The following is a 27781-nucleotide window of genomic DNA, read 5'->3' on the forward strand; positions in this document are numbered from 1 at the left end:
GCTTATTTGACTGGCCTAAGTCATCGGCTGGCTTCTTCGGAAAAGAACAAAGGAGCGTAGGACCAAAATCGAACTAAACAAAACTAAAACTACTTTCTTTCTCTACAAAGAAGCCAGCTGATGATTTAAGCCAGTCAAACAAGCGTTTTATGTATTCTTACCTTAAAAGCGGCTTTACTGGCTTTATTGTCAAAGTTCTTTACGTTGATTTTAAAGGATTACCATTTCAGACCTCTGTATTTCACATCAAAATAAAATATCAAATAATCCTCACATTTAAACATTTCTTTTCTACCTAATTTGGGACAAGGAAGAAATATCTGCTCATATTGTATTTATATTAGGTTCACATAATGCTACCAGCTCCCGTGCAGTGTTGCAGATTTTCTTTATTTTGGATGTCTTTCATTTAATTGTACTGACTGACAGCAAACAGGGAATGAACGGTAAATTGTCGGTAATGATGATGCTGACGTTCGTTTGGTAGCGAGCGGCATTCGTTTGATTATGATTTGTGAGCCATTGTGTGTTTGCCCAGCGAATAATGAGATTTGCATTGGGTGGCTCCCCACAATGAAGTAAAGACTGTATAACAAAATAATTATGAATATCACTCTTATCTCCATTATTGTTATTAGTATTATTATTAATGACAATTAAACTGCAATCCAATCTACCATAGCGAAAAATTAAATTACTGCTGCTGGGGCGATGAAGACTTTGAAATATGTTGGACCATGCTGCTGTTACCGTGCCAGGTAAGTGTGGATAATGTGAATTAAGAAATAATTTGTCTTTTGTTTTCGTTTCCTAATTATTGTTATTTAAACGGATTGGAAGTATTTTTAACATCATTTGATATAGCAGACATACATCTTTTAATTAAAGCTAGTTTACACTGACACCAAATTAAATATTTTACGAAGATACCCTATTTCATTACGCCAATGAAAAGTGTCATCTAAATAAAGCATTTTATTAAACAATTTCAGTTAAGGTGCAAGTACATAGAAAGCTTGAAGTCATGGCTAGGCATATTAGTGCCAAATTATAAAGGAAAATGACGGCAGGATTTTAGTGCGGTTCTGTAATTCCTTTATGAAATGTCACCAAATATGCCTAGCCATGACTTTAAGCTTCTTATGTACTTGCACCCTTATGCAAATAAGAAGTTTGACGTTTATGTCCGCCCACCCCTGACCCTTTAGTCCAAGTAAATAGGATTACAAATTTTTAAAGGGTTACAAAATATCAGACGCACTTACCTCGTTGTAACCTACGCCTATCCATCTTCCATCTTTTCATTAGTTTTCCCACAATTTTCTCACATTTATTCGCTTATTTTTTATCTTGTGCCCAATAAACCCTATAGTATGGACATTGTTTTATTTCGACACACGGCCATAGTTTAGTATGTACCATCGTTTAGTATCCCTGAATTTGGCAATTTTTCCTTGCCGGGATTTTCTCCGTATGGAGCATAAAACTTTATAACGGGAATTTACGTGACAATATATAAATATGATTTAAGCTTCATAAAAGAAAAAGCTATACATTTAAAATAAAATATAATGTCACCTGGGCACACTTCAAATCGTGTAATTAAAATAGTGTAAATATGACATTAATTTTAGACTGCAAATACAATGCAAATATTTTTATTCTGCAACAATGTATCCGCAGCTTGACTGCACTTAGCCTATTGTGTAATGCACATTCATGCATACATATATGTATGTAAATGTTAAATACATTATGTATATATGCAGCAAACATCCGGATACTGTTGTTGCCGTTTAAGGCGCCAATTAGCCTTTAATTTATGTTAAATATCAATTGAAAAGTTCAAGTTTTCCCATCAACAATCGAATCGTCTCATCACATTCATACGTCCAGCGAGATTTTTCTTAGTCATCGAAAAGTAATTAAATGAAAATCTTTTGTTAAATAACTTATAAATGCAATTTGAAGTTCAGAGTGGTAGACGTTTTTGAATACAAGTTTAAGTGTGGGCATACATGTGATGAGTTTAAATTCTTGTATTTTTTTTGTATTTTATATAATTAGTTCAATGTTACCTTAAAACTTAATTTTTTGAATTTAAATACAAGTTTAAGTGTGGGCATAAATGTAATGAGTTTATTTTTGTTCTTGTATTTTATATAATTAGTTCAATGTTACCCTAACACTCGATTTTTTGAATTTAAATAACTATTTTTATTGATCTAGAATATCTTTCTTCTGATTTTTCTATTCTGCCACAAGAATACATGAGGAAGGTTAACTTGAGTTGCATGAGAAAAATACAACTCTGTAGTAGTGAATTTCACATTTTTAACTACATAATTTTGATTGTGTCAGATTTTTGTTTGCCATTTTATTCATTTTTGATCATGGCAAAACAATAAATGTAAACCCATTTGTTAAATTTAATATGGCAACCCTTTTCTGGCATATTTGGCATATTTTGTGACATATCATAAAGGGATACCAAGCCGACCTCAAACTCTGTCGTCGTCTCCCTTTATAATTTGACATTCTTATGCCTAGCCATAATGTTAAGCTACGTATGTATCCTCACCTTAATACTTGGAACATAAATTACGTACCTTACAAAGATTCGTCACTTGAGATATAAACAAAGAAATTTTAAATATTACTCGTTCATCAATTATGTTCTGAATGCATATTGTCTTTAAAACGGTGACACATGCCCAAAGCAAATTCTAACCTACAAGCATTCTAAAGAAACAAGAATAACTGTCAAATTATCACTTACCGTTTGAAATAATATAATATTTTGAAAAACGACCTAGTACTGGCCTTAATAAAAAAAAAAACGTTGAGTATATGTATGAATCCCATTGAATACATGTTTAAACCATACGAACAAAAGTGGCATTTGTTTAAATGACATATTTTATGTGGAACTCCATTATTTTCGTTTTCATTTTATGTTCCATATAGTGTTAATCTGCACTGATTGTTGTTGCTATTGTTATGTTAATTCTTTAAACCACAAAAGGCAAATAGTTTGACCATTGTTAACATTTCTTTATTCTCTATTTAGCCAAATATTTATTCGTAGCTTTAATGTCATACAACCGGATATTGTTTCCAGCGAAATATTTATCTCTTTTAATTTTGTACTAAATATATTTAAATAAAATAAATCTTTTATTAGGATTGATTTGAGAAAATACGCTCACAATTAAAATCGTATTTGTCTAACTCTGACTTGGAATAGAAAAACTATTTTAAAGAAAATCAAAAAAAAACTGATAGTTGGTATTCCATAAAATTGGTTTGGAGCGGAATTTACCAATATATGTGGTACGCTTTTAAAATTGGGCAATTAATATAGTCATATTTGTAAAGATATCCTTTGTGCGAACAGTGTATAAGAAAATGACATATGCTTGGCAGAAGAATACAGGTAGATGCATCAAAGCTTGGGTGCATTGGTATGTCAAAAAATTAAATGTTTCTTCAAATATAAGTAGATTTTTATATGTTTTCTTATACTACGTCGTTCGGAGGCTATTATAATTCGCCCTTTCAACAATTTTTATAAATTCAAACAATTTTTCATTCAACATTTTCAATTCCAAAATTGGTTTGACAGTTCATTGTCCAAGTAGCTGTGTCGACGCGTCTACCTATATTCTTCTACCATGCATGGTAGTCGAAAAAGGTAGTCGCATCTACATAGCTGCTGGAACAATGAACCGGCAAATCAATTTTGAAAAATCTTGAGTGAAATATTATCCCAATTCGTTAAAATTGTGAAAAAAAACATATCTTAAGAAGCTTCGACTAGCGTCGTATAAGAAAACGTGTAAAAATCTGATAATTTAAAAAAAAATTAATTTGTATTATTCTACTTCTACTTTTATTACAGGCATATGTATGCCTGTAACGTTTTATAAGACTCAACTAAATCCTGTTTCCAATCATTCGTTCCCTATACAATAGCCACGTTTGTATTCCCGGAAAGAATGTTTCAGCCCCAAACTCTGGTTCTCCTACAACCAACCCACACACGAACAATTAAAAAAGAACCGTCAATCATTTTTTTATGAACGGGCGGGCATAGATTTTTATAACAAAAAATGCCAACAACAAATGTGGAATGAAAACAATTTCTGACGACCACATCATTGTCATGTAACCACATAAGGTAGATTATCGTGTAGTTTATGGTCATACGTTAAGATCACTGACCAAACCTGTTTGTTATTTTTGTTGGTAATTTAATGCATATTATTTTTTATTTTTTTTTTTCGCTGCAAAAAACAAAACTGAAAATTCCAAATACTACGGCTTGATCATAAGCTCATTCACAACGCCAAAACATTTCGAGAGCTGTAGTGGAGGTGATTTTATTAAAGATAATTACAATGAAGATTTGCCGGAGATGATGATAATAATGATGATAACGTGGTTGATACCCGGTCACCATGACCTTAACACACTTTTGTCGGTTTGTTTATTTACACATCTTTTTTGGAGCTATTCTGTTTACATTTGTCATCATCATTTTTAATGGTGTTGCTCCAATAAATCCGCTTGCCAACCGTCAAATCAACATAATTGTTGTCATCATTGATGTGTGTGTGTGTTTTTTTTCCTTTTACGTTTTGTGGATGCTGCAAAAGTGAAATGAAGCGTGTTGGACTTACTTTGGGAAAAATGTTTGTGTTATATGGCGAGCCACTCTTTGGTCTTGTTTTTATCATGCAAATTAGCCACGTTGACATTTATTTAATATTTATGTTAATTTTAATGCTACAATAACGTGTAAATGGTTTATAGTAAGAAACTCTATTCAAAGTTAGATTTTTGTTGAATAGAGTATGATGAACATATGGGCTTGAAATTCTCATAAAATATTTTTTGTTTTTTGTTGAATGAAATCTAAAGCGCATAAATTAAATGAAATGTTTCATATTTAAATAAGAATAATATTATTTTGTATTATTGACATAGTATGACATCAAACCGGCGAATGTGAAAGTCATAACCAACATGGGTTCTTATTCCACTTTACACATTTAACCTTGAATATTCGCATAAATTTTTGAGCCAGAGGAAATGCTATAATTGTACAATGCCCTAGGCAAATACAACCGTTCAAGAGTAAACAAATTAGCATAAATGTCCATTCAACTTTAAAAATCTACATGTATTTTTGGACATCTCGTACACGTGGAAACACACCCATTATATGACGTAAAGCATGTTTACACATACAAAGTTTAATGGCTTCCAACTGTCAATTGATTATGAATTCCCTATGCATTTTAAGACAAAGCAGTTTCTTCAGAACGGATTTAAATATTTTTTTTTAAACTAGGTTAACCATTAAAAACGTATGGGAAGTCAAAAAGTTGGCATACATGTTCATGAAAATATGCATTATGATGCAATAGCTAAGGGTCCGCCTTAATTCACATACTTTCTTGACATTTATTTCGCTTAAACTTAACTCTACAATGACATCACCGACTTCATCAAAAATTAATCATAAAAGCCTTATAGAACCATAATAAGTGCCATTTTCGGATATTTTTTGGAGTATCAAAACTTGTTTGGTAACGTAAACACTACTCTAATTATTGCCAACTACTAACTAGAATTACCAACCATTAATCAAATGTATTCTTGTGTGAGAAGGAAAAAGAAGAGAACATAGATTTTATATCTTTCTTTACAGATTATACAGATTACAACTCTATCTGTCATACACTTTCAATGAAAATAAATAGTGAAACCTACACATTTTCAATTTTTTTTTTTTTTTTGGTAAAAATAAAAATGTGAATGTTTTAGACTAGAAAAGACTACATTTGTAATAATTCACAGTAAAATTAAGGAGGTAAAGTCATTTCAAATAAGACTATCCATCTCTGCATTTTATGTAATTTACCTTGTCAATTTTCACTGATTTCGGTATACAAAGTGTTTATAAATATAAATTTTGACAATGAGATGTTGTCAAATGAATAATTTTGAAAAAAAAAAAAAAATGTAAACATATGACTGCACGACATTTTGTCTTCTGAATTCCACCAAAGAATAATTAATTTTAAAAACCTTCATTGCTTTTTTTGTGGCCTTGTAGATATGGATCTTGGGTATTTTGGTAATACGGCCGTACACATTAAGTAGGTTGTCAGAAACCGTCACAATCTACAAACAAACGCCATTCCTTTCGACAATATATATCGTTCTCTTTTAAAATTGCCTCTTGCATTTATTCGGGTAATTTTTTCTACAACTTTTGCAACGATATTTCTTTTATAATACGAAAAAAAAAAATTAACAGATTCTGGAACATAGCGTATTTCTGTGATTGATTGGTACAGGCATTTCGTCCAAAAATATCGATAGAACAAATCAACAATCGATACTCCTTTTAAAACTACTATCGATTTTGCCATCGATTGTTTGCCAGCTCTTGCGTGAGGAGGTGTCAAAAAGCAGCGTCACAAAAAAAGACGAGGGCTTCAATTTGAGATATTTGCCTGGAAAATAGGTAAAAATCCATATATTGGACTATTCTCGAAGCGTTGTTGTAAATTTAATCACTTTTACTAGGAAAAGAAACAAACAGAGGTAAGAAAAGTTAATAAAATGTGCAACCTAACAATATCTGTATGGTTTTAATGAGGAAAAAATGTGAGCATTTTGCTGGTATTATTCCGACTGTATTTGATGCCCGTAGGTACAGATAAAATCAATGAGCAAATGTTCATGTTGCGCCTAAATTATCTTTTGCGTTTTGCCTCTAATTGAACCTATTTAAAGTTAATTATTCAGTTTAATATGGATAGTTTTTAGCATTTTATTTGTGCTATATTAATTTGAGGTTATGTCAAATTGACTTGAATGGAAAGGTGACTTTCACCTTATTGTCGTGGCAATGTACTTCAACATTCCAAAATAGATAAGAGACCACCGGCATATTGTGTCACAGCGATTTGGATTTTTTCCATGTTTTTATTGCTGTATTACTAAAAACGTTTATATCTAACCTTTTGCAGACCATGGCCGACTCGGATGATGAGTACGATCGCAAGCGCCGTGACAAATTCCGTGGAGAACGTAGCTCGGGCGACAGTTACCGTTCCGAGAGACGTGATGATCGAAGAACTGGTGCTGGCAGTGCAGGTGGCGGACGTGATGATTGGCCAGAACGGTAAGTTGACATTCGAGAAATTGAAATTTTCTGTGTACGAACCATTTTTATGCTCATAATTAGAGGTAATCCATTTAGAGGAGGAGCTAGTGGTCGACCAAGACCCGACTACCGCGACTATCGTGGGGCAAGAGATCGTTATTCTCCTGACAGAGAAATGCCACCGGCAAAGCGCATGAGACCCGGTTGGGGCGATGATCTGAGGGCTAATCACAGATATGGGCGTAAGTTGTTTGAATCTCAACATTTTATATCCATATCTCATAATGTTCTTCCATACAGCATATGATCCATATTTACTGCATGCCTGGAATGAACACTACGCTGCTCACAGTTTACACAGTGCTTATGGCGCTGGCCTATCTCATGGCGCCCATCCCCGAGAGTCTGCTGCCAACAGTGATATGCAAACACAGCCCGCCATGATGACTCTGAAACAATTTTTAGACACACAAGACGATGGCATCTCCGATACCGAAGTCCTGCGTAAATACAATGAATACAAATTGGAATTCAAGCGGCAACAGTTGAATGAATTCTTTGTAGCCCATAAAGACGAGGAATGGTAAGTGGTGCAATAAGACCGAAGAAGAAGCTGGATCTTGTGATTTCAGTTTCTAATAGGTATCTACAAAATTTCCAAATCTACACTTTATTTGTTTAACGTTTATATCACCATCAAATGTGCCACTGTATGTTTACATAAGTTTTTCTCTACAGCTATTTTAAACAAGGCATCCTTATGGGAGCCAACACGCCAACAGCCTTAGTAACTGTAGGACGATAAGTGCACAGCCAAAAAAACTCCATAGGGAGTTGTGTTGTGTGCCCTGAATATGCCTAGATTTCTCCTACTACCACTACTACTTCTTCTTCTGAATGAAGCATGATCATTTGATTTTCGATACGATTTGATTTAATTGTTTTGCACTTGGCGAGCAATGCCATAGTGTGTTTAAATAGCCTTTTTAAAATCGCGTTTATATTTAAATCGTTTTTTGAAATCTATCGTTATAAGAACGCCAGCAAAGCCATGATCTTTAAATCATAGCTAGCTGAAAGGTAAGATTTCACAAACACTATCTTTTTAAAATAATGTTGTATACATAGCGAATTTGAGCAACAACAATGCCCTGCCAAGCACAAAAGGTCAATAGGTCCCAAAAATCTTGTGGAGTGACAAATCAGATGAGAAGAGATTTACATGGACACACTTCAAACATTCCTATGGAAATTTATTTGAAAACTTCCATTTTTTTTGCTATACTAATTTTTGTATTTCCATTTTCCATCTATTTTTTTGATAGGTTCAAGAACAAATATCACCCAGTGGATAGCGTTAAACGCAAAGATGAACAATTAAATTTCCTAAAGGTACATATTTATCTGTCTATCATTTAAATATTGATAAAAATGTTAATTTTTGCTTTTCTTGGGTTTCCAGAAACGTGTAGAAGTCTTCGAGGAGTTACTACAGAACGGTATGATTCAAAGCGTTACCGTAGATACCAATCAAACAGACCCTCTTTTGCGGGTTTTGGACACTGTCGTTATAAAATTGGAAGGCGGCACCGATGAAGATCTTAAAATTTTAGACGAAAAGCCTAAAGAGGCCTCTTATCCTGAACGGATATTTGACAAGAAGGGGGATGATGATGATGTTATTATCACCTCGGTTGAAAAGAAGGATGACGATGAACCCAAGTGTGTCTCCCCCAAGGCCACAAGACGCCATAGTGGCTCCGACAATGAGGAAAATTGGGACGATGATTCAAAATCAAAGAAAGGCGAAAAGAAGAAAAAGTCTCTAAAAAGAAAACGCACAAGTTCAGATTCTTCTTCGTCCTCATCCTCCGATTCAGATTCTTCGAGTTCTTCCTCCAGCAGTGAGGATGAAGCGGATGACAAGGTTAAAAGTAAATATGATTTAGATGATGTCAAAGAAGATACTAAAGAAGAAGAGGAAGAAGAAAACAAGGACAAGGATACAGAAGAAACTGAAAAGGTCAAGTCAGCCGATGAGGAGACTGAAAAGAAAGCAGACAGCGACAATGAAGAGAAAAAACTTCTTGAAAATGGCAGTGAAGAGAAGGAAGATCTGAAAGAAGAAACCGAAACAAAATCCAATGGCAATGATGCTGATGGAGATGCTAAAATGGAGGAGGGGGAAGAGAACAAGAAGGAAGAAGAGGCAGAACAGAAGCCTGATGTTAAAAATGACGAGGAGGATGAAAAGAAAGAGGCCGTCGAGACTGAAACCTCAGCGGAAGATAAAAAAGCCATAGATGACGAACAGCCAGAGACAATTGACTTGGACAAAGTCAAAGATGGTCCTCAGCCACGTGCTTTACATCGCACCTCATCGATATTTTTGCGGAACTTGGCTCCCTCTATTACTAAAAGTGAAATCGAGGCTGTTTGTCAGAAATTCGATGGCTTCCTCAGAGTAGCTATTGCCGATCCCTTGGTGGAACGCCGTTGGTATCGTCGTGGTTGGGTCACCTTCAAACGTGACGTAAACATTAAGGAGATCTGTTGGAATTTGAATAACACACGTCTACGAGACTGTGAAATGGGCGCAATTGTCAATAGAGACCTCAGTCGCCGGGTGAGGCCTGTGAATGGCATGACTGCCCATAAAACTGTTGTGAGGGCCGACATTAAGTTGTGTGCAAAAATTGCCATGAATTTGGATGAGAAGTTTAGACTTTGGGTAAGGGGAAATAGGACTATCTTTGTAAAGTGTTTTAATTTTGATTATTTCGTTTAGCAATCGTCTAATGCCGAAAGCAAGGGCGAAGGTGGTAGTGGTGAAAATAATAGTACTGCTGAGAACACAACAGATGCTCACAATACATCCAACTCTTCAACGTATGGCTTCAAAACCAACAACCCAGTTTTGCAGAACATTACCGATTTCCTTATTGAGGAAGCCTCGGCCGAAGAGGAAGAACTCCTTGGCATTTCCGGAGAAAACAAGGAGAGCGAAGGCGAAGCCATTGAACGGGATCCCCAATTGATTTCTGTTCTCGATAATCTGATTTTGTATTTGAGAATTGTGCACTCAGTGGATTTCTATAACCACTGTGAATACCCCTATGAAGATGAAATGCCCAATCGTTGCGGCATTATTCATGCACGTGGACCCCCGCCGTCAAAAGTCTCGCAAAATGACATTCAAGATTATATTAAGAATTTCGAAAACAAAATGCAAACATTCTTGGCCAAGACAACGACAATCGAGGAGGAGGAATTGAAGAATCTGGGAGCAAAGGATGCTGAAAATGAAGTGGAGAAATTCATACAGGCCAACACCCAAGAATTGGCCAAAGACAAATGGTTGTGTCCGCTGTCGGGCAAGAAATTCAAAGGTCCCGAGTTCATACGCAAACACATATTCAACAAACATGGCGAGAAGGTGGAGGAAGTACGCAAGGAGGTGGAGTTCTTTAATAACTACTTGAAGGATCCCAAGAGGCCGCAGTTACCAGAACATCCTGGTAACAATAAGAGGACCACCTCAGAATCCAGTGGAGGTTACAGAGCCCCTGTATATCCACCAGCTGCTTATGCACCACCCTATGCGGCATATGCCCCGCCGCTTATGATTCCAGGACGTGGAGGTCGTGGTTTTGGTGGTCCCGGACGAAGGTATATATAGCAAAATTTTGTTAGTTCTAAATAAATACAAATAATTCCCATAGCTTAGTTTGTTATTGTAATGCAGTTGCTTTGTTTTGATATTTAACTCTCAGTTTTCCGATACTACTACTACTAGAATTTTGGTTGAAGTCTTTTTACTATTATTTTTTTTTTACTCTACTTTACAACTATCTTTTGTGTGTGAACTTCTTTTACAGAGACTTGCCCATAGAACATCAACGTCGTATTATTGGTTATCACGATTTGGATGCTCCGGCCAATTTCGATATGTTTGATTAGACAACAACAAGAAAAAGAACATGAACATGAACCGTTATAACAACACCGACAACGACGAAATGACCATGACCAGTTTGTTGTTGTAATCGATGATTGATGTTAAGGCTAAAAGTTGTCGTCCTCCTCTCTTTTTGTTTTCTATTTTAGACAAAAAAAAAAAAACAAAATGTACGACCCAATGCGCCTACTATTCTAAACTTTGCAGTGTCTGTCTGTCTGTTTGTCTCACTACGTCATTGTTTTGTTCTTTTACTTTAGTTTAGTTTAATTTGATTTATTTTATATGTTTTGTGTTGTTTTTTTTTTATTATAAACATTCGCATTTGAAATGGCAAGCGAAAAAGAAGAAATACATACCATCTAATTTAAAATTTACCTTTAGCTAATTATTTTATAAACGTACATGCCCCCACTTCCCTGATATTTTTCACTTGGCGTATGTTAGTGACTTGAAGATTATGTGTTGGAAAATATTAGTTGAACATTAAACTAACAAAATTAGCAATATATACATACATATAAACATACTATTAAACTAAACCATATTTTGTTATTGAACTTTTGCATATTTTTTTTTCTTCTTCCACAACATCTTTTGTTTGCTTGCAGACCTGGTCAAGAGTTTCGTCAAATAATACAGTATCGTGACTTGGATGCTCCACAAGATCCCATTGATATGTTCAATTAGAAAAAAACAGAAAGAAAAAAAGAAAAGAAATACTAAAATAAACATAAGCGCTACAAAATACGTATTTTACTTAATCTTAATATCATACTCTCTTCCTACCTCCCTCCCACCACGCCCCCTCAGCAAACAGCAAAATGACAGCAAGCATAATGTATGCCCTACTCTGCTTCTGTATTTAGTTCAGTTCATTTCGGTGCGGTTGGTTCCTTCTTTCCTCGATCGATCAACTTAGTTTAGATTATAATCTATTCTATGATGTACGACTGTGTGTGTGTGCGAGCGTGTGAACGTACGTGTTAATAGCAAAAAAAAAAAAAAGATGACGACGGAGAAGAAGCTGCTAGATATTCTACAAAGCCAAAAACAAAAAGAACAATAAAAGCAGGCAGGCAAGCAATTAAACCATCTATCCCCATTTGCTGGTGGCAAACCAGAGGGAATATCACCACCTAGGCAAGCAATACAAACCAACTCACACCGCCACACACACACGCGCGCACCCCACTTGTCTGTCTACCACATTTTATAATTAATAAACGTACATTGCTCTATGTAATTTCTATTTGTCAGTAACGGTATAATGTAGTTTTTATTTTTAAAAATCTTGTATTTTATATTGTTATAACAAACGAAACAAAAACAAATCTTCATTATTATTATCAGCATCATCATCATAATTATTTTCTTTTATAATAGTAATAGAATATTATTATAAATATATAAACCTATATTATTATAATTATTTAATAATAAATAGAAGTTCTCAACCCAAAACAAAAAAAAAAAAAAAAAAAAACCAGCTGTCGCAGCCGCTTTAACACTCTTTACTCTTCCACCACAACCTTCTCTCAACAGCAGGGGCAAGCGTGTGATTTTGTTTTTTTTTTTTATGGTTGGGTTCTCTTTCAGGAGCACATATTTTCCATATAAAATTTGACATTTTTCATTGCCCTCAGTATGTGGTCGTTCAGTTTATTGCCCGCCACACCATCGAGTTCTTTTTCCAGCACCTCTTCGGCCTTCTCCAGCGATTCTTTGGCATTGGTGAACAGTTCCAAGGCTTGGATTTTATCATCGTCTAGCATACGTCGACCCTGTTCCATGTAGACGGTATGCATTTCATGAAAAATAATGGCCACATAGATGGACAGACGTATTGTGGCCGGATCAAGCTTCTGACAGATGTCATATAAATCTTCACACATTTTCAATTTCTTTTGCAATTGGCTGCTGGACATCTGCTCCGATTTGTAGCCCATTTCGTTGCCATACAGCTGGATGAGACAATGTTTCAAGCTGAACATGTGATAATGATTGGGATGCAAAAATGTACCCAATTTCTCAATGAGACTCTCGACTTGTTTGACTGTGGGACGACGGGCCATCAGGGTTTTAACCTCCTCCGTCATTTGTGTTAGAAGATAACCAACCTGTTGATGGTTTGGAAAGAAAAAGAGGGAAGGATGATTTGAATTAAAGTACAGATATCATCAATGCTAATAAAGTTGAATTCCTATATTTTCCATTGTATCCGACCGGCATTTAACACCCTCCCTTGGTGAAAAGTTGCTATCTTTCACTAACAACTATATATGATAAGGGAGAAAGCAAGGAAGGGGATAACATAGCTTTTGTATGACAATTCGAAAGTAAACTCGAAAGAAAAACACTCATTCCTTGGTAGACAAAATATGAGTGGATTGGGGAGAAAATTTACATTTTCAACAAATTGAATAACTATTCATGGATGGCCTTAATTCCTATTGGCCCGGATCGACAGCGATGTGCAGAACATCTGCCCACCTTGTGGCACAGGACCACATCACACGCTGCACCTTTTTCGCTGTCCAGCCAAACCTACTCATCTAACTCCAGTCTCGTTGTGGATCAAACCCGTACAGGTTGCATCCTTTTTGAGACTGGATTTAGAGTCAGAACCCGATTGAGAAGAGTCAGATCGAACACGGTAGTATGAGCTGCTACAAAAACAACTATTCATGGATGCCATTGCAGATATAAACCTGAGTTATACATCAAAATTGCTTTTGGGGAGAATAAATGTTTGGATTTTGGGATGAAAAAAAAAAGAATTCGTATTGAAGTCCTGAAATTTTGAGCAAACCTTAAACTTCCATTAATTTTTAAATCAAAGTGTTGCAAGAGAAGTGCCAGATAAAAAACAATGTGCTGCATTTTTTGTACTCAATCTGAAGTTTCAAAAATCTGCCCTACCTTGTAAGGATAGTATCAATCGGCCATGAAACACTTGGCCCTGCATCAAAGTTCCTTAATTTTTACTCTCCTACCCATAATCGATTCTGAATTTGATAACTGATCTCTTTTAAAAATCCCTCCCCAGATCACAATTTCATTATCTCAACTCACCTGTTCACCATTGACAACCATGGGACATTTATTGCATATCCAATCGGTTTTCTTATCCAACGGATCCTTGGGCAACTGAATGCCACCATCACATTTTGTATTCACATCGCCGGCACACTTTAGGGCACTGAAATAGCTACCCAATTCCGTGGGATCTGTACAACGTTCGCAATGGCACTTGAAATGTTTCGTGATCTGCAAGTGTTCCAACCTCATCTGGGTGGCCCACAACATATTGGTGTACATGATTTTGATGTGCTCCCCCTCTTTGATGTCTCGTCCCGCAATAACGGAAATACTACAGCCATCACATTCATTAAATTGGAAATAACTGTTGGGCATACACGAATGTTCCATCATGCAGGCGGTAAAGAAGACCCCACTCAGATCCAGACCCGTTGAAAGGCTAATGACCATATAATTGGTTTCTATGATGCCACAAATGCGACGCAGGATTTTTGCATCGTATTGCTCGAGTAGCTTTTCTTTGGTCGTTTCCTCCCTCTTTTTGAGCGGTTCCAAAAAGTTCTTCATCAAATATGTGACGACACGCTTTTCGGCATCTCTAGAAGAAGAACGAACAGAAAAAATAACAAAAAGAGCACACAGACGTGCAGGCGGCACACACATCATCCATTGTGACGCATATATGTATGTAGCCAGCCACCAGTTAGCTACAGTGCCAACGTTTTACTTATGTCATGTTTTCAATAATACATACTCTTGCAGCTCTGATCCTTCGCGGTCCTCTTCATGGCTCTGCATCTTCATTAGCTTCTTCCACTTTTTGGGATTTTGCTTTTGCAGCAGCAGACATTTCAATACCAGCAGAGCATCCGGCCTGTAGTAGTCGGTCATGGCTTTGATGTCACTTGTTGTTTTTGGTCCAGGGCCCAATCTTAAGATCTCACAATCTATGCCATGGCTATTGGGATTTTCAATATCTTCACAATGGGGTGAACAACAAGGCCACTGGCACCTGAGTGTGGGAATGGAGTTGTTTGTGTTGTTGTGAGAGCGCTTTTGGGGTGATTCCAAATTATATAACTTACTTGGTACAACTGAAACCACCTATGCGACAGGGTGTATAACAACCCACACAGGGCATAACGGGCACCTCCTGTTCTCGCTCCGAAACAAACCATTTGGGCCCCACCACCAATGGCTTCTCCTCGAAAATAACATTGCCGGCTTGTATGTCGCGCGTAACCAAAAGGTGGCGACCCAAAATTGCGTCATTTTCAATTCTATACGAGCTTTCGCATTCTACTTTGTGTTCCTGCCAATGTTCACGCTGATGATCTTTGCCACAATACTTAACACTTTTGCATGCCGAGCAAGTCAAAGTGGCTGGCACCTGACACACGGCACAACGATCGGATTTATCACTGCCGGCGGAAGACATTTCGCTGATTGTTATTGTTGTTGAAGTAAGGAATCGAAAAGGATTTCCCTTTCACCTGTGTTGCGCTTGTTTATTTGCTATTGGATTTATTTATTTATTTGTTAGTTAGTTATCATCGATTCAATAATTTATTAACTTTAGTACTTGCACCGCTGCGGTGGAAACTGAAGAAAAGGTGCTCGCGTCGCGTACGTCTTTTTCTGATGGCGATGTTCGGGTTCTATTCACTTTAGTTTTTATATGCTGAGAAGGAATATTATATTTTTAGACCATTCAACAGATGATATATACGCACACTTGCGATCCTAACCGTTTAATAAATTCAAATGAAATTCGTTTGAAGATCATCACACACTCCTACAGAGAACAAGCAACACCACAAGTCTTTCGTTCGTTCATTTCGTTTGGCTGTCGCGGATGTTGTTGTTTATGGGCCGGTGCAGGAGGCATGCGCCATGAGATGCCTAAATGTTGCTCTTTTGCGAAGTGTTATTATGGGTGGTGCGTATGTGTGTGTCGCATGTCAAGTTTGTTGGCCAGCACCACCATCCATAGGTGAGTAGCAAGTGGAGGGGCATCAAATGGTCTTAAAAACATCAAGACAAGAAAAACAAACATAATTGCTAACAACAAAAGGTGGGCCAAAGAAAAGGGGAATGGGTTTCAAGATTTCAGAAAATAATGATTTCCAAAGCTAGTCCCAAAATAAGATCAAGGGGACTCAGGATCATAACTTAAAAATGTTAATTAGGAAATTGGCCTATCAACATTGTATTAAATGTTCATTTATTTAAATAGTAAACAATTTCAACAACTTTAATTCTTAAAATCTAAATTATGAGGCAGTGTGCACTCGTTACTGTCCCCCACTGTATATACAGATATTCAATTAACCGACACAGCCTCAAAAACAACTTATGTGCTACTTATGGTGATGATGATGACGATCCATCAAAAAAATCACCTCATCAATTCCGTAATTCAATGCGATCTTGCTTCAACAGGTAAGGATGTGCCTCTAGAATCTCTTTTTGCTCTCGCATATTACGCACAACACCCGGCAAATTCCAGGCATGTCGCAGCAAAGCTCCTTCCACCGAGAATTTCCCATGGCGGATGCATCGTAACGCTGTACAATGGGCCACGGTACGCAATTCAATACCAATTTCATGGACAAGTGTGGCTAAATAACTTTCCGATTCATTAATGGCATGAATTTCCAATGTAAAATGAGGTTTTTGGAAATCAATTAATTTAATGCCATAGATGATGGGCTGGCTGTTGTTAGCAGGTCGTATTAGGCCCTTGCAGGCAATTTCATAGGCTGCCTGGGATTGCATATCCACACCACATAATTCGAACATTTTGCACTGATGTGAGGCTTGCAGGGAAGAGACTAAGGCACTTAGGCGGTCTGGATGGACATGGCGGTAGTTAGCCTTCAGCGTTATATGCGAATCTGGCAAATGTGTTTCAGTGGCCTTGCCCAATTGGCCGGTTACATGGTAGGCTCGTATCGGACGATTGCGTTGTATTCTCATTGATTGTTTGAGGCCTTTGTTAATACCAAATACTAGGGAAGAGACACCATTTTAAGAATTATGGACCACAAGAATTCCAAACTACTTACACAAAACGCCGCTTGTGTGGACACCTAAACTGGCAACTGTTGCACAACGTATATCCTCCATCTGATAGCGTGGCCCCGTGCTAAGAACATGTTCGGCTAAATTTAATGAATTCACCTTCCTAAGTAAAGGGTCTGCAGCACCGCCTGGTTCCAGTAAAGGTATTTGATGGGATTCGGGTTCGTTATTAGCTTTCAAGGCATTCAAATCTGAAAGAGTTAGGAACATATTAAAAGGGTTGCTGCTGGCTAAGATTAAGTGATTGCCTGCAAACCTTCACAGATGTTATGTAAAATTGCTGCCCGAACATGCTTGATTTTCATGCCAGCCGGTTTATAGACATTTATGATTCCATTGAGATTTCGAAAAACCAAGGAGGCATCTCGCACCTTTTGTAAAGCCATTTCGGGTCTCGGACCGGCAACGAATTCTCAGCTCCACAATTTCCCGCCCTTCTTCTAGACCACGAAGGAAGACTACAAAAATATATAAGTTATCATATATATCATTATATCGTTTTTGAAGAATAAAAAAATAGTTTCCCGGAATCAGGGTATAAATACCTACCTCTAGGAAAATTTTCGAAAAAATCTAAGTTTTTACTAAACTAGATTTAAACCGCAAATTTTATAGGAAGGTGACAGGAAGACAATTTGGCGAAAATGCAATGTATGCCGACTCGGCAATGAGACGGATATTGCAGTTTAAAATCCGGTATTATTTGAATTATTCTACACAAATCTCACAATCCTACACAATCCTACAATCATTTAAGTAATTTATTTAATAATTTATATCAACATTTGTTTTTTTTTTTTCGACTTTAGCCTTTTTGCTTGGAGTAAAAATTATGTTTTGTTATGCCGACGGAATATTAGTTGGCCATTTAGTTAATATATTTTTTATATTTTGATATTTTTAACCTTCTGAAATGTTTGTAAAGAAAGGAGAAATGACGTGCAGCCATCTGATTTTGTGTACCATATGTCTAGACGTACTTTTCGTTGACTTAACTTTTGTGCTGTCATTCCAATCACAATAATGCATAATCAGCTGTCTTGGAAGGGGTATACATAGGCCATGCCATGGCAGAAGAATACAGGTAGATGCATCAACGCTTGGGAGCATTGATATGTCAAAAACATTTAAATGTTTTTTCAAATATAAGTAGATTTTTATATGTTTCCTTATACTACGTCATTCCATAAACACCATAAACAGTTCGTTTACGCCAGTGCCTCTTTTGCGATAACAGGAGCGTGTTATCAGTTTTCGTGATTAGCAGAAAAGGGTTATCAATTCACCCATCATATTTGTGCCTTTTTTCTCTTGAATTCCGTTTTGCATTCATATTCACAGCTGTGAATTGGTATCTCTGTTTAAGAGAGCCACACTGTTGAATACTCTCTTTGAAAGGCACGTGGAAGCATTCTCTGTTTATTTCTTATTTGCTGGCCAAGGCACAAGACATTCTTCCGAAATGAAGTGGACCACAGCCAATTTGAAAAGTCCAAATTACACCGAAAACCATGAAATTTATGTGGGAACCAAAACGGGGACCTTCAAAAGTAAGTAAACATAAAATTTCTCTCAAGCTTTTCATATAAAAACTCACTTCCTTTCAGAGTTACTCCCTGCGTATGAAGACAAGCCCTTTAAGCAATCCAACTTACAAGACCTCAACGAATTGGACAAAGATTCGCACATAACCAGCTTAAGTTTTGCGAATGCCAATAAATCGGAGATACTTATTGGTCGGGGAAAGTCCACGGCACAGGTGCACTCGGTACGTACCGGTCATACACAATACACCATTGATTTCGAGGAGTCTCCCATTGCGGGCTTGGCGCGTTATGATAACTGTGTTGTTGCTGGCTTCGGTAATGGACACATACGCAGTGTGGCCATAAACGATGATGGTGACATTGATGAAGAACAACCCAAACTGCTGTTGGACAAAGTGGGTGATGATATGTCACGTTTAAGACAGTGTCCCAGTGATCGCAACATAGTTGCTGTCGGTGGCAAGGGCAGACAAAACAATCTGAAGATTTTCGATATGGCTGCAGGGGGAAAGCAGCTGTTTACATCAAAGAATTTACCCAATGATTACTTGCAACTTGAGGTGCCAATATGGGATTGTGATGTGGGATTCTTTGATTCTCCGCATACATTGGCAACATGCTCGCGTTATGGCTATGTACGTTTGTATGATACAAGAAAACAAAGACGTCCAGTTCAGTGCTATGCCACGGAAGATCAAATGAGCTTCACCACATTGGCATCAAATGGAAATTACATTTACACCGGTACCACAATGGGGGCATTGAAGGTAGGTTTAGATTGTCCATAGTTAGTTTTGCAATGATGATAATGAATTATTTTTTGTAGGCTTTTGATATCAGACGCATGAAAACCTTTGTCCATACCTATAAAGGTTTTACGGGAGGCATTAGTGACTTGCATTTGGATGCTTCGGGCAAATATTTGGCTTCTGCCTGTTTGGATCGTTATGTGCGTGTACACAATGTGGACTCCTGTGTTATGTTGTATCAGTGCTATGTCAAGTCTAAAGCAACCCGGGTACTTCTACGTGAATCCATGGAAAATCCTAATGCCGCGGAAGATGGCGAAGAGATGGAAGATGATGAAAACGGCGGCAAATCAAATGGTAAAAATAAAAAGAAAGCCAACAAAACCCAAGGAGGCAATGTATCCGAGGATGAAGAATATGAAAATATGTTTGATAATATGCAGACAATATGGTGAGTGGGGAGAAAGGAGTTTTAATGGGGAACGAATCATCATTGGGTTTTAATTTTTTTAGTGACAATGGAAATGATGCCCAAGACGATGAGAATAATAGTGACGACGACAATGAGGATGGTGAAGGAGACAGTAGTAATGAAGAAGAACCCGAAGAAAAACAAAAATCCTCCAAAGTTGGCTCGAAAAGAAAAGCCAAAGGAAATGCAATAAAGAACAAGAAGAAAAAGAATTAAGCGCCTGGTTAAACTGAAGATACATTTAAGTTAATAAATAGTTGTAACATATTTTCAAGTCCCCTGTGTTATAGAAATTATCTTTCAAGGTATGTGTAATTCCTTTGGTGGGGCTCAGTTGATTTTTGTATAAGCTAATTAAACTTAACACTTAAAATAAAAAAAAAATATATCGAATATTTTAATAATCATTAAAAAGTAATATAGTCCCACTCGAAACGGGGAGAAAATGGCTTCAAGTATGACTAAAAATGTGAAAAAGCCACTTTACATATGACTACCATGAATTGTAAGCGTTTGGGGTTTTCCGTTTTTTTTTTGCTTTTCAGGCTACGGAAAAGCTTCCTTTGAACTCCATGAAACGATATTTTCAATTTTAAAGTTATTTCATTGGTTTGGCAACAGTTTTACAAACATGTTTTTGAAATTAAAGTCCTTTTCCTCTACAAGGATTGGGTGCTTATCTTTAGCGTTCACAGAGCCAAAAATCATTTTATTCCAGAAAAGAAGGGACTTAAATGTGGTAACATGTCGATTCTATTTCGACTCTCTCTATCGAAAAAAAAACTAACTTCTTTTTCCTCTTCTTAACGACGAGAACCCGCTGCAAATCAAAACTCCTTTAAATATAACTGACGCCTAAGAGTATACTACAATTTATATTAACTTCTTTTACACCAAGTTTGTTTACTTTAATAGTTATTATTTGGCCTTATTACATTGTATTTAATGTTGAAAGTGACATTTATTTTGATTTGCTTTGGCGGACAACACCATTCCAATTACCAAAAACAACAACGAAAACAACATTAACCATAAATAGACAAATGGATGTGAATGTTATGTCATTACATCAATTAACAACAAATCCACAATGGGAAGATGAAGGCGGCTGGCAAACGTGTAGCTAACATAAGAAATAAGTATTTGGTAGTTTTGCTCTCCAGCAGCACATAAACCCACACACATCTGGTCACACACAGACACACAGACTGACCGACAACCGTCTCCTTGGGTCACGTGTGTGGTTAAAAGGACTTCCCGAGTTAATGTCTACATTCTGCAATTAGGCCTTTGATAAATACCTTTGACCATTTAGAACATATTCAGGATCATGGTTGTTGTTAGTGTTATTTTGCCTAATGGTACTATTAGTTGTGTGTGAGTGTTTTCATAGTTGTAATAAGTATAATGAAAAACATAATGTTTCTTTGTGTTATGGCCAAGTTGAATAACATATTTTTCCCGTTGTTGTTTTTGTTAATAACTGAAATGAGCCAAAACATAATTTGGCTTTAAGTGAGTATTAAATGTTATAAACTACTACAGCAAATGACTAGGTGTGGTCCCAGGCACATATATATTTATGCTCATGTGTTATTTCCAACACCTCCCCTTCACACTTCACAGAATTCGACCACAGAGATTGTGGTTATGACAAATGAAATAGTGGACAGATTCAATGGGAGCAGAACTATAAGCTGAGTGTGATTGTGTGTGTGTACGACTTAATTTGTGACAATAGTAATTCATAATAGGTATGTAGTGAAATTGTTCTCTTAATGAATTGAAAAGTAGATTTATTAAATAATGAGGTAGATTATTGGTTCAATAATATATGTATTTTAGGAAGGAACCATTATCATGGAATAGCATATTAGGATTTTGGAAAGGAAATACTAAAATATATGAAAATGACTAGAAACAGGCACATAAACCTATAAGCCTGGCATAAGGACATGACAATAGCAGTCTCTTCTTCTTGTCTGTAATACAGTATTTTCAATTATATTTTAATTAAAGAAGAAGCATAGACAAATAAATGGAATAATTCCATATTTACATTAGGAAGTTTGCTTGTGATAAGTATAAGTATAATACAATTGAAGGAATGGCCAGTATCCTTTTGTGTTTTTATTTTTATACAAAAATATTAATATCAACGACAGAAGACGGAATAATGAAGAACGAAAATGGCTGAAAACAAAAATTAAGGAAGCAAGAACAAAATATAACTTTTAAAATTGTCACAAGTTAACTCTCCCTGTCTAAATCAGGAGTTTCATATTGTCTCTTCTTCTTCTCTGCAATTCACTGTAGATGAATACATTGTAAAAGAAGAAGACACGAATGTTAATTTCATGTGGTGCTTTTATTTTTATACAAAAATATTAATAGCAACGACAAAAGAGGGAACAATGAAAAACGAAAATGGCTAAAAACAAATTGATTCGTATAAATTCAGAGACAAACACAAAAGAGAACGATTAAAATGGCCACAAGTTAATTCCCCCAGTATGTCTGGCTTTCATTATGACTCTTCTTCTTCTCTGCCAATCACTGTTGATGAATACATTTTAAAAGAAGAAGAGGCAAATGTTAATTTCATATTGTGTTTTTATTTTTATACAAAAATACTAATAACGACAGAAGAGGGAATAATGGAAAACGAAAATGGCTAAAAACAAATTGATTCGTATAAATTCAGAGACAAATACAAAAGAGAACGATTAAAATCGCCACAATTCAATTCCCCCAGTCTGTCATTATGACTCTTCTTCTTCTCTGCCAATCACAGTTGATGAATACATTTTAAAAGAAGAAGAGAAAAATGTTAATTTCATATTGAATTTAACGACTTTGAGGCAGCACCATCGCCGCTTGGACAACCACAACGCTATTGTTAGTTGCTGGTATGGCCAAAAATAAAGCGGAGAACAATTTGGTAACTCAATTCACAATATCGCAATATGTAAATCGAGAACGTTAAAATGAATAATAGCTCTGTTTTGTTCCCCAAAAAGGCACTTCTGGTCACTTGGGCTTACTAAAAGCAAAGCCGGCCAACTATAGTCGGTATGTTGCGGGACCATGTTGATAGCCGGAGATGGACTAGTGTTGAAGGAAAGCAGATCCACCCCCACATTATGTAGTCTATCAACGAAAGCCAATTATGAATGTTGGATCAAGCTGCCGTATTTTAAAGGAAGTATGAAGACCTGGGACCAATTGAGGGATTGCAGCATCCCATTTAGATTAAATTGTGAACATGCAACCATACATCTGTATTAAAGCGCCTAGTAAGTCTATATCTATCAAATCAACAATTTTGAAATTAAAAAGCCTCTGTTATTAAAACTAATAGCATGCAATTTGTTTTAGAAAACAAAAACAACTTTATTATATTTGCTGTTATATAGATAAATTTTCAATATTATTAACTTTAATGCCCATTTTGCCGATTAAATCTAATGCAACAAAGTCCTTTTGTTTTCTGCTGCTGCCATCATCGTCATTGAGGCGGCAACAGGAAAAAAATAGATGTGTGGCCAACTATGGCAGGACAATTAATTGAGAAGATTAAATGATGTTGAAACAAAAAAATGAACGAGAGTACTCTGCGTTGCGGTTGCAGCTGCCTAGCGCATCTGTTATCGTGACTTGAATGTTCCCCCAGGCAATGCACAATTCAATGGCAGCAAAGGGAATTGCACTTTACCTCGCCTTTTGTCTACTTCTCATCACTTGGAGTTGCGGGCTAAATTGCAAATAAGTACCAGGAACAAAAGCATTGTGTGCCAACGATTTGATATTAAAGGGAAAATGCAATTGTTTATGCCATGCTTTCGTTACCGTCAAAGTTTAGTCTCCCTTTACGCTTTGTGGGTAGTGTAGGAGGACAATTTAAGTAAATTAAGTAGAATTATCGTTGTAAATATAAACGATTGGGGTGCATGTTATTAAAAGTTTGCTGTAAGTAAGGGAAGGATGTTATTGGAGAATATAAAATAAGGCTTCAAAGAGATTTATCAGTTGAGTATGAAAGGATGCCCTTGTCTCTAAAATTTGTGGCCTCCTGAACATATGCTACACAAAGTGGTGAGTTGTGAAAGAGTATAAATAGGAACAAAATTAAAAATATTTTTCCTATTTTAGGGACAATGAAGCTGATGCCTAAGACAATGAGAAAAGTAATAGCAACAAAAATTGTCGAGAGTGAAAAGGGCAGAGGTAATAAAGAAGAATCTATAGATAGACATAAATCTTACGAACTCAATTCCGGAAATATGAAACAAAAGCTAATATAGGAATGGGAAATTCTATGTTGACGTGGCGGTATTCGATCTGTATAGTAGAACTCAAAGGGGTTTGTATTATTTTTATTTTTACTAACCTCATCTTAAACATTTTTAAATTGGATTTTTTTTGGCATAGCTTGCAATGCATCTGGTAGGAAATTATCTAAAAAACCTATATACCAATATTATAACTGATTTTTAATGATATTCATAAAGTTTCCAGATACTAATACCCTCCATCGTAGGGTATACTAAGTTTGTGATTCCGTTTGTAATACCTCGAAGTATACATTTTAGATCCCACAAAATATATATATAATTGATCAGCATAAAATTCTATGTCGATGTCCGTCAGTCTGCCCGTCTGTGGTAATCACTCTAGCTTCCGAACGAAATGAAGTAGGTTGATAAAATTTTACTCACATGTATATTATATCTGCAGGACTTTTGGTATTGAAAATGAACCATGTAGGTCCACGTTTTGGTATAGCTCCCACATAATGGTACCTCCCGATATTTGGTATTTTGATGATATTAGCGACATTTTTCACCGGAATTGTTTCAAATCTGGTATTTGAAGTTCGTAACGGATACCACAGCCTATGACAGAAAATTGTCTGTGCAGGCCCACTTTTTCGTATACCCCCATATAATGGTACCTCCCGATATTCGGTATTTTGATGACATTATTCACCAGAAATGTTCCCAATTTGGTATTTGAAGTTTGTAATGGATGCTACTGCCTATGACAGAAAATTGTCTCTGCAGGTACACGTCTTCGTATATGCCTTTATTGTCTGAATTTTGAGAAATCTAATCTATTTACAAACAAATTTATAAAATAAACATATTTTTGATTTTTTGCACCCACATACATGCATCCATAGCTACTTTTTATATTTTTTTTCACAGATTTATTTATATTTGATCAAAAAATAAAAGAAAATAGAACAACAACAACAAACAAGTCGATCAACAAATTTACATAAGCAAATAAAGAAAATATGGGTTGTAGGACGTCATCGTGACCTCCTTCATATATTAATAAACATATGTGGTGTATCATAACAACGACACGCTGAAGAACAACCCATAAAGTTCTCAGCAGTGAACCTTGCCAAGGAAAAACTACGCACTTTATTAAAGCAAATATGCAAATAATCTTTGGTTACACAACAAAACTGAATTTTTTTTCAAAGATTTTATTTTTGTTCCTCCTCTGACTCAATTCATTTTTTCTTTCCTGTAGTTCCTTTGTTGAAGTTGATGGATATTTTTTCATTTAGTTTTTCTTTTCGAACAAAAGATTTTTGATTTACACTTGCAAGAAGGGTGGGGTGGGGTAGGGTGTAAATGATTTTGGGGCATTTTGTTGTAGCAAATTGCCTCCATGGCCATCTAATGGTAGGAAACACCATGACTTGGCAAAAACAAGTCATGTTGCAGAAGGCTTCAAAACCACACAGTTTCTGGTGTGTTGGAATTCTGTGGAATAGTTGTAGTTGTAGTTCTATGTAAAATTAAAGCCAGCCTGAGGAATTTTTCATAGAAGATATAAAAGGATCTTACGACAGGATGAGTAACCTTAAAGAAAAAATTGGATACTTGGTACATATTCGTCCTTTTTAAACGCCTCTTTAAATAGTAGACTTTTATAAAGAGATTTTTGACAACAGTGCCATTTCATAGACCTCTCTCAAGCAGCTGACCTCTCTAAAGGGTTCCTATAGATAAAAAGTTTTTTACAACGTAGAAAAGATCTCCGAAAGGTTGCAGAAAAAAATCTTTAGAAGGCCTTCTGTGTAGAAAAGACCTGTGGAAGGAACTTTAAGTTGTGAAGGCTTCTGAAAGACCTTAAAGAGAGCCTTTGAAGGAGAAATATCTCCTGAATTTTCTTAATCTAAAGAAGACTTATAGAAGGTTTGTGGGATATTTTGGGAATAAGTATGCAAGATTTTCTACGGATATAATGCCTGAAAAAGGATTTTAATCTGGAGGAGACCTATGTAAGGCCCATTCTAATAGAAAAGCTTTAGATCTTCTCATTAAGTTTCCGGAATTCTCATCCAAAGAAGACCTGGAAGTTTTCCCCATATAATACTTGGGGGGTCTTCTCCGTAGAAGCGCTTGAGGTACTCTTCATAGAAGAGCTTGAGGTACTCTTGATAGAAGAACTTGTGGTCTTCTCCATAGAAGACCTAGTGGTCTTCTCCATAGAAGAGCTGGAGGTCTCCTCCATAGAAGAGCTGGAGGTCTCCTCCATAGAAGAGCTGGAGGTCTCCTCCATAGAAGAGCTGGAGGTCTTCTCCATAGAAGAGCTGCAGGTCTTCTCTCCATAGAAGACCTGGAGGTCTTCTCCATAGAAGAGCTGGAGGTCTTCTCCATAGAAGAGCTGGAGGTCTTCTCTCCATAGAAGACCTGGAGGTCTTCTCTCCATAGAAGACCTGGAGGTCTTCTCTCCATAGAAGACCTGGAGGTCTTCTCTCCATAGAAGACCTGGAGGTCTTCTTTCCATAGAAGACCTGGAGGTCTTCTCTCCATAGAAGACCTGGAGGTCTTCTCTCCACAGAAGACCTGGAGGTATTCTCTCCATAGAAGACCTGGAGGTCTTCTCTCCATAGAAGACCTGGAGGTCTTCTCTCCATAGAAGACCTGGAGGTCTTCTCTCCATAGAAGACCTGGAGGTATTCTCTCCATAGAAGACCTGGAGGTATTCTCTCCATAGAAGACCTGGAGGTCTTCTCCATAGAAGAGCTTGTGGTCTTCTCCATAGAAGAGCTTGTGCTCTTCTCATAGAAGAGCTTGTGGTCTTCCCATAGAAGACATGTAGGCCTTTCCTTCCCATAGAAGAGCTTGTGCTCTTCTCATAGAAGAGCTTGTGGTCTTCCCATAGAAGACATGTAGGCCTTTCCTTCCCATAGAAGACCTGGAGGTCTTCTCTTCCCATAGAAGACCTAGAGGTCTTCTCTTCCCATAGAAGAGCTGAAGCTCTTCTCTTTTCATAGGAGAGCTGGAGCTCTTTTCTTCTTACAGAAGAGCTGGAGCTCTTCTTCTTCTCATAGAAGAGCTGGAGATCTTCTCTCCATAGAAGACCTGGAGGTCTTCTCTCCATAGAAGACCTGGAGGTCTTCTCTCCATAGAAGACCTGGAGGTATTCTCTCCATAGAAGACCTGGAGGTCTTCACCATAGAAGAGCTCGAGGTCTTCGCCATAGAAGAGGTCGAGGTCTTCTCCATAGAAGACCTAGAGGTCTTCTCCATAGAAGAGCTTGTGGTCTTCTCCATAGAAGAGCTTGTGCTCTTCTCATAGAAGAGCTTGTGGTCTTCCCATAGAAGACATGTAGGCCTTTCCTTCCCATAGAAGACCTGGAGGTCTTCTCTTCCCATAGAAGACCTAGAGGTCTTCTCTTCCCATAGAAGACCTGGAGGTCTTCTCTTCCCATAGAAGACCT

At 36.7% G+C, this 27781-nt stretch overlaps 4 protein-coding genes and 1 long non-coding RNA gene across 9 annotated transcripts; 3 read left to right on the plus strand and 2 right to left on the minus strand.

Annotated features, from left to right (window-relative positions):
• Nucleotides 1-6456: 6456 nt before the first annotated feature.
• Nucleotides 6457-11889, plus strand: LOC101895569 (serrate RNA effector molecule homolog). Of its 4 annotated transcripts, none has more exons than XM_005188565.4 (8): nt 6457-6618; nt 7047-7201; nt 7280-7425; nt 7484-7766; nt 8509-8575; nt 8646-9914; nt 9972-10852; nt 11062-11823. In XM_005188565.4, exons 2-8 carry the CDS (start codon nt 7050-7052, stop codon nt 11141-11143), a joined length of 2880 nt encoding a protein of 959 aa, XP_005188622.2. In that variant the 5' UTR covers nt 6457-6618; nt 7047-7049; the 3' UTR covers nt 11144-11823. The 4 variants fall into 4 exon arrangements, with proteins under 4 accessions (XP_005188622.2, XP_005188619.2, XP_011294592.1 ...); XM_005188562.4 differs by having other exon boundaries at nt 6458-6618; nt 7265-7425; XM_005188564.4 differs by having other exon boundaries at nt 6461-6618; nt 7265-7425; nt 11753-11889.
• A 512-nt stretch (nt 11890-12401) lies between these two features.
• On the minus strand, nt 12402-16279 carry LOC131805528 (SET domain-containing protein SmydA-8-like). Of its 2 annotated transcripts, XM_059128780.1 has the most exons (5): nt 15766-16279; nt 15269-15698; nt 14938-15195; nt 14217-14781; nt 12402-13261 (listed from the first exon to the last, which is right to left on the minus strand). In XM_059128780.1, the coding sequence occupies exons 2-5, from the start codon at nt 15619-15621 to the stop codon at nt 12737-12739; spliced, it is 1701 nt and encodes a 566-aa protein (XP_058984763.1). In that variant the 5' UTR covers nt 15622-15698; nt 15766-16279; the 3' UTR covers nt 12402-12736. The 2 variants fall into 2 exon arrangements, with proteins under 2 accessions (XP_058984763.1, XP_058984762.1); XM_059128779.1 differs by having other exon boundaries at nt 15269-16279.
• Nucleotides 16280-16390: 111 nt separating this feature from the next.
• On the minus strand, nt 16391-18254 carry LOC101896478 (pseudouridylate synthase TRUB2, mitochondrial). The gene is made up of 4 exons (XM_059128913.1): nt 17817-18254; nt 17524-17725; nt 17252-17458; nt 16391-17194 (listed from the first exon to the last, which is right to left on the minus strand). Exons 2-4 carry the CDS (start codon nt 17651-17653, stop codon nt 16590-16592), a joined length of 942 nt encoding a protein of 313 aa, XP_058984896.1. The 5' UTR covers nt 17654-17725; nt 17817-18254; the 3' UTR covers nt 16391-16589.
• Nucleotides 18255-18601: 347 nt separating this feature from the next.
• LOC101896838 (WD repeat-containing protein 74) lies at nt 18602-20419 on the plus strand. Its single transcript, XM_059128912.1, has 4 exons — nt 18602-18817; nt 18875-19581; nt 19641-20014; nt 20077-20419. The coding sequence occupies exons 1-4, from the start codon at nt 18730-18732 to the stop codon at nt 20249-20251; spliced, it is 1344 nt and encodes a 447-aa protein (XP_058984895.1). The 5' UTR covers nt 18602-18729; the 3' UTR covers nt 20252-20419.
• Nucleotides 20420-22700: 2281 nt separating this feature from the next.
• LOC131805608 (uncharacterized) lies at nt 22701-23456 on the plus strand. The gene is made up of 2 exons (XR_009343723.1): nt 22701-22976; nt 23056-23456. It is a non-coding gene; the product is annotated as an uncharacterized LOC131805608 (long non-coding RNA).
• The last annotated feature ends 4325 nt before the right edge of the window (nt 23457-27781 follow it).

Source organism: Musca domestica, unplaced genomic scaffold (assembly GCF_030504385.1).
Source record: "Musca domestica strain aabys unplaced genomic scaffold, Musca_domestica.polishedcontigs.V.1.1 58, whole genome shotgun sequence".
In the NCBI taxonomy this organism is placed as follows: domain Eukaryota; kingdom Metazoa; phylum Arthropoda; class Insecta; order Diptera; family Muscidae; genus Musca; species Musca domestica.

Bases quoted from the DNA above. Each gene is read 5' to 3' on its own strand.
- LOC131805528 (XM_059128780.1), bottom strand. From the start codon at position 15,621: ATGTCTTCCGCCGGCAGTGATAAATCCGATCGTTGTGCCGTGTGTCAG. The intron at 15,196-15,268 runs GTAAGTTATATA...TCCCACACTCAG, and splicing joins GGTGGTTTCAGTTGTACCAA to GTGCCAGTGGCCTTGTTGTT. The intron at 13,262-14,216 runs GTGAGTTGAGAT...AACCATCAACAG, and splicing joins TGGTTGTCAATGGTGAACAG to GTTGGTTATCTTCTAACACA.
- LOC101896478 (XM_059128913.1), bottom strand. From the start codon at position 17,653: ATGGCTTTACAAAAGGTGCGAGATGCCTCCTTGGTTTTTCGAAATCTC. The intron at 17,459-17,523 runs GTTTGCAGGCAA...TAACTCTTTCAG, and splicing joins TTTACATAACATCTGTGAAG to ATTTGAATGCCTTGAAAGCT. The intron at 17,195-17,251 runs GTAAGTAGTTTG...TCTCTTCCCTAG, and splicing joins CCACACAAGCGGCGTTTTGT to TATTTGGTATTAACAAAGGC.
- LOC101895569 (XM_005188562.4), top strand. From the start codon at position 7,050: ATGGCCGACTCGGATGATGAGTACGATCGCAAGCGCCGTGACAAATTC. The intron at 7,202-7,264 runs GTAAGTTGACAT...GCTCATAATTAG, and splicing joins CGTGATGATTGGCCAGAACG to AGGTAATCCATTTAGAGGAG. The intron at 7,767-8,508 runs GTAAGTGGTGCA...TTTTTTTGATAG, and splicing joins GCCCATAAAGACGAGGAATG to GTTCAAGAACAAATATCACC.
- LOC101896838 (XM_059128912.1), top strand. From the start codon at position 18,730: ATGAAGTGGACCACAGCCAATTTGAAAAGTCCAAATTACACCGAAAAC. The intron at 19,582-19,640 runs GTAGGTTTAGAT...TATTTTTTGTAG, and splicing joins CCACAATGGGGGCATTGAAG to GCTTTTGATATCAGACGCAT. The intron at 20,015-20,076 runs GTGAGTGGGGAG...TAATTTTTTTAG, and splicing joins GATAATATGCAGACAATATG to TGACAATGGAAATGATGCCC.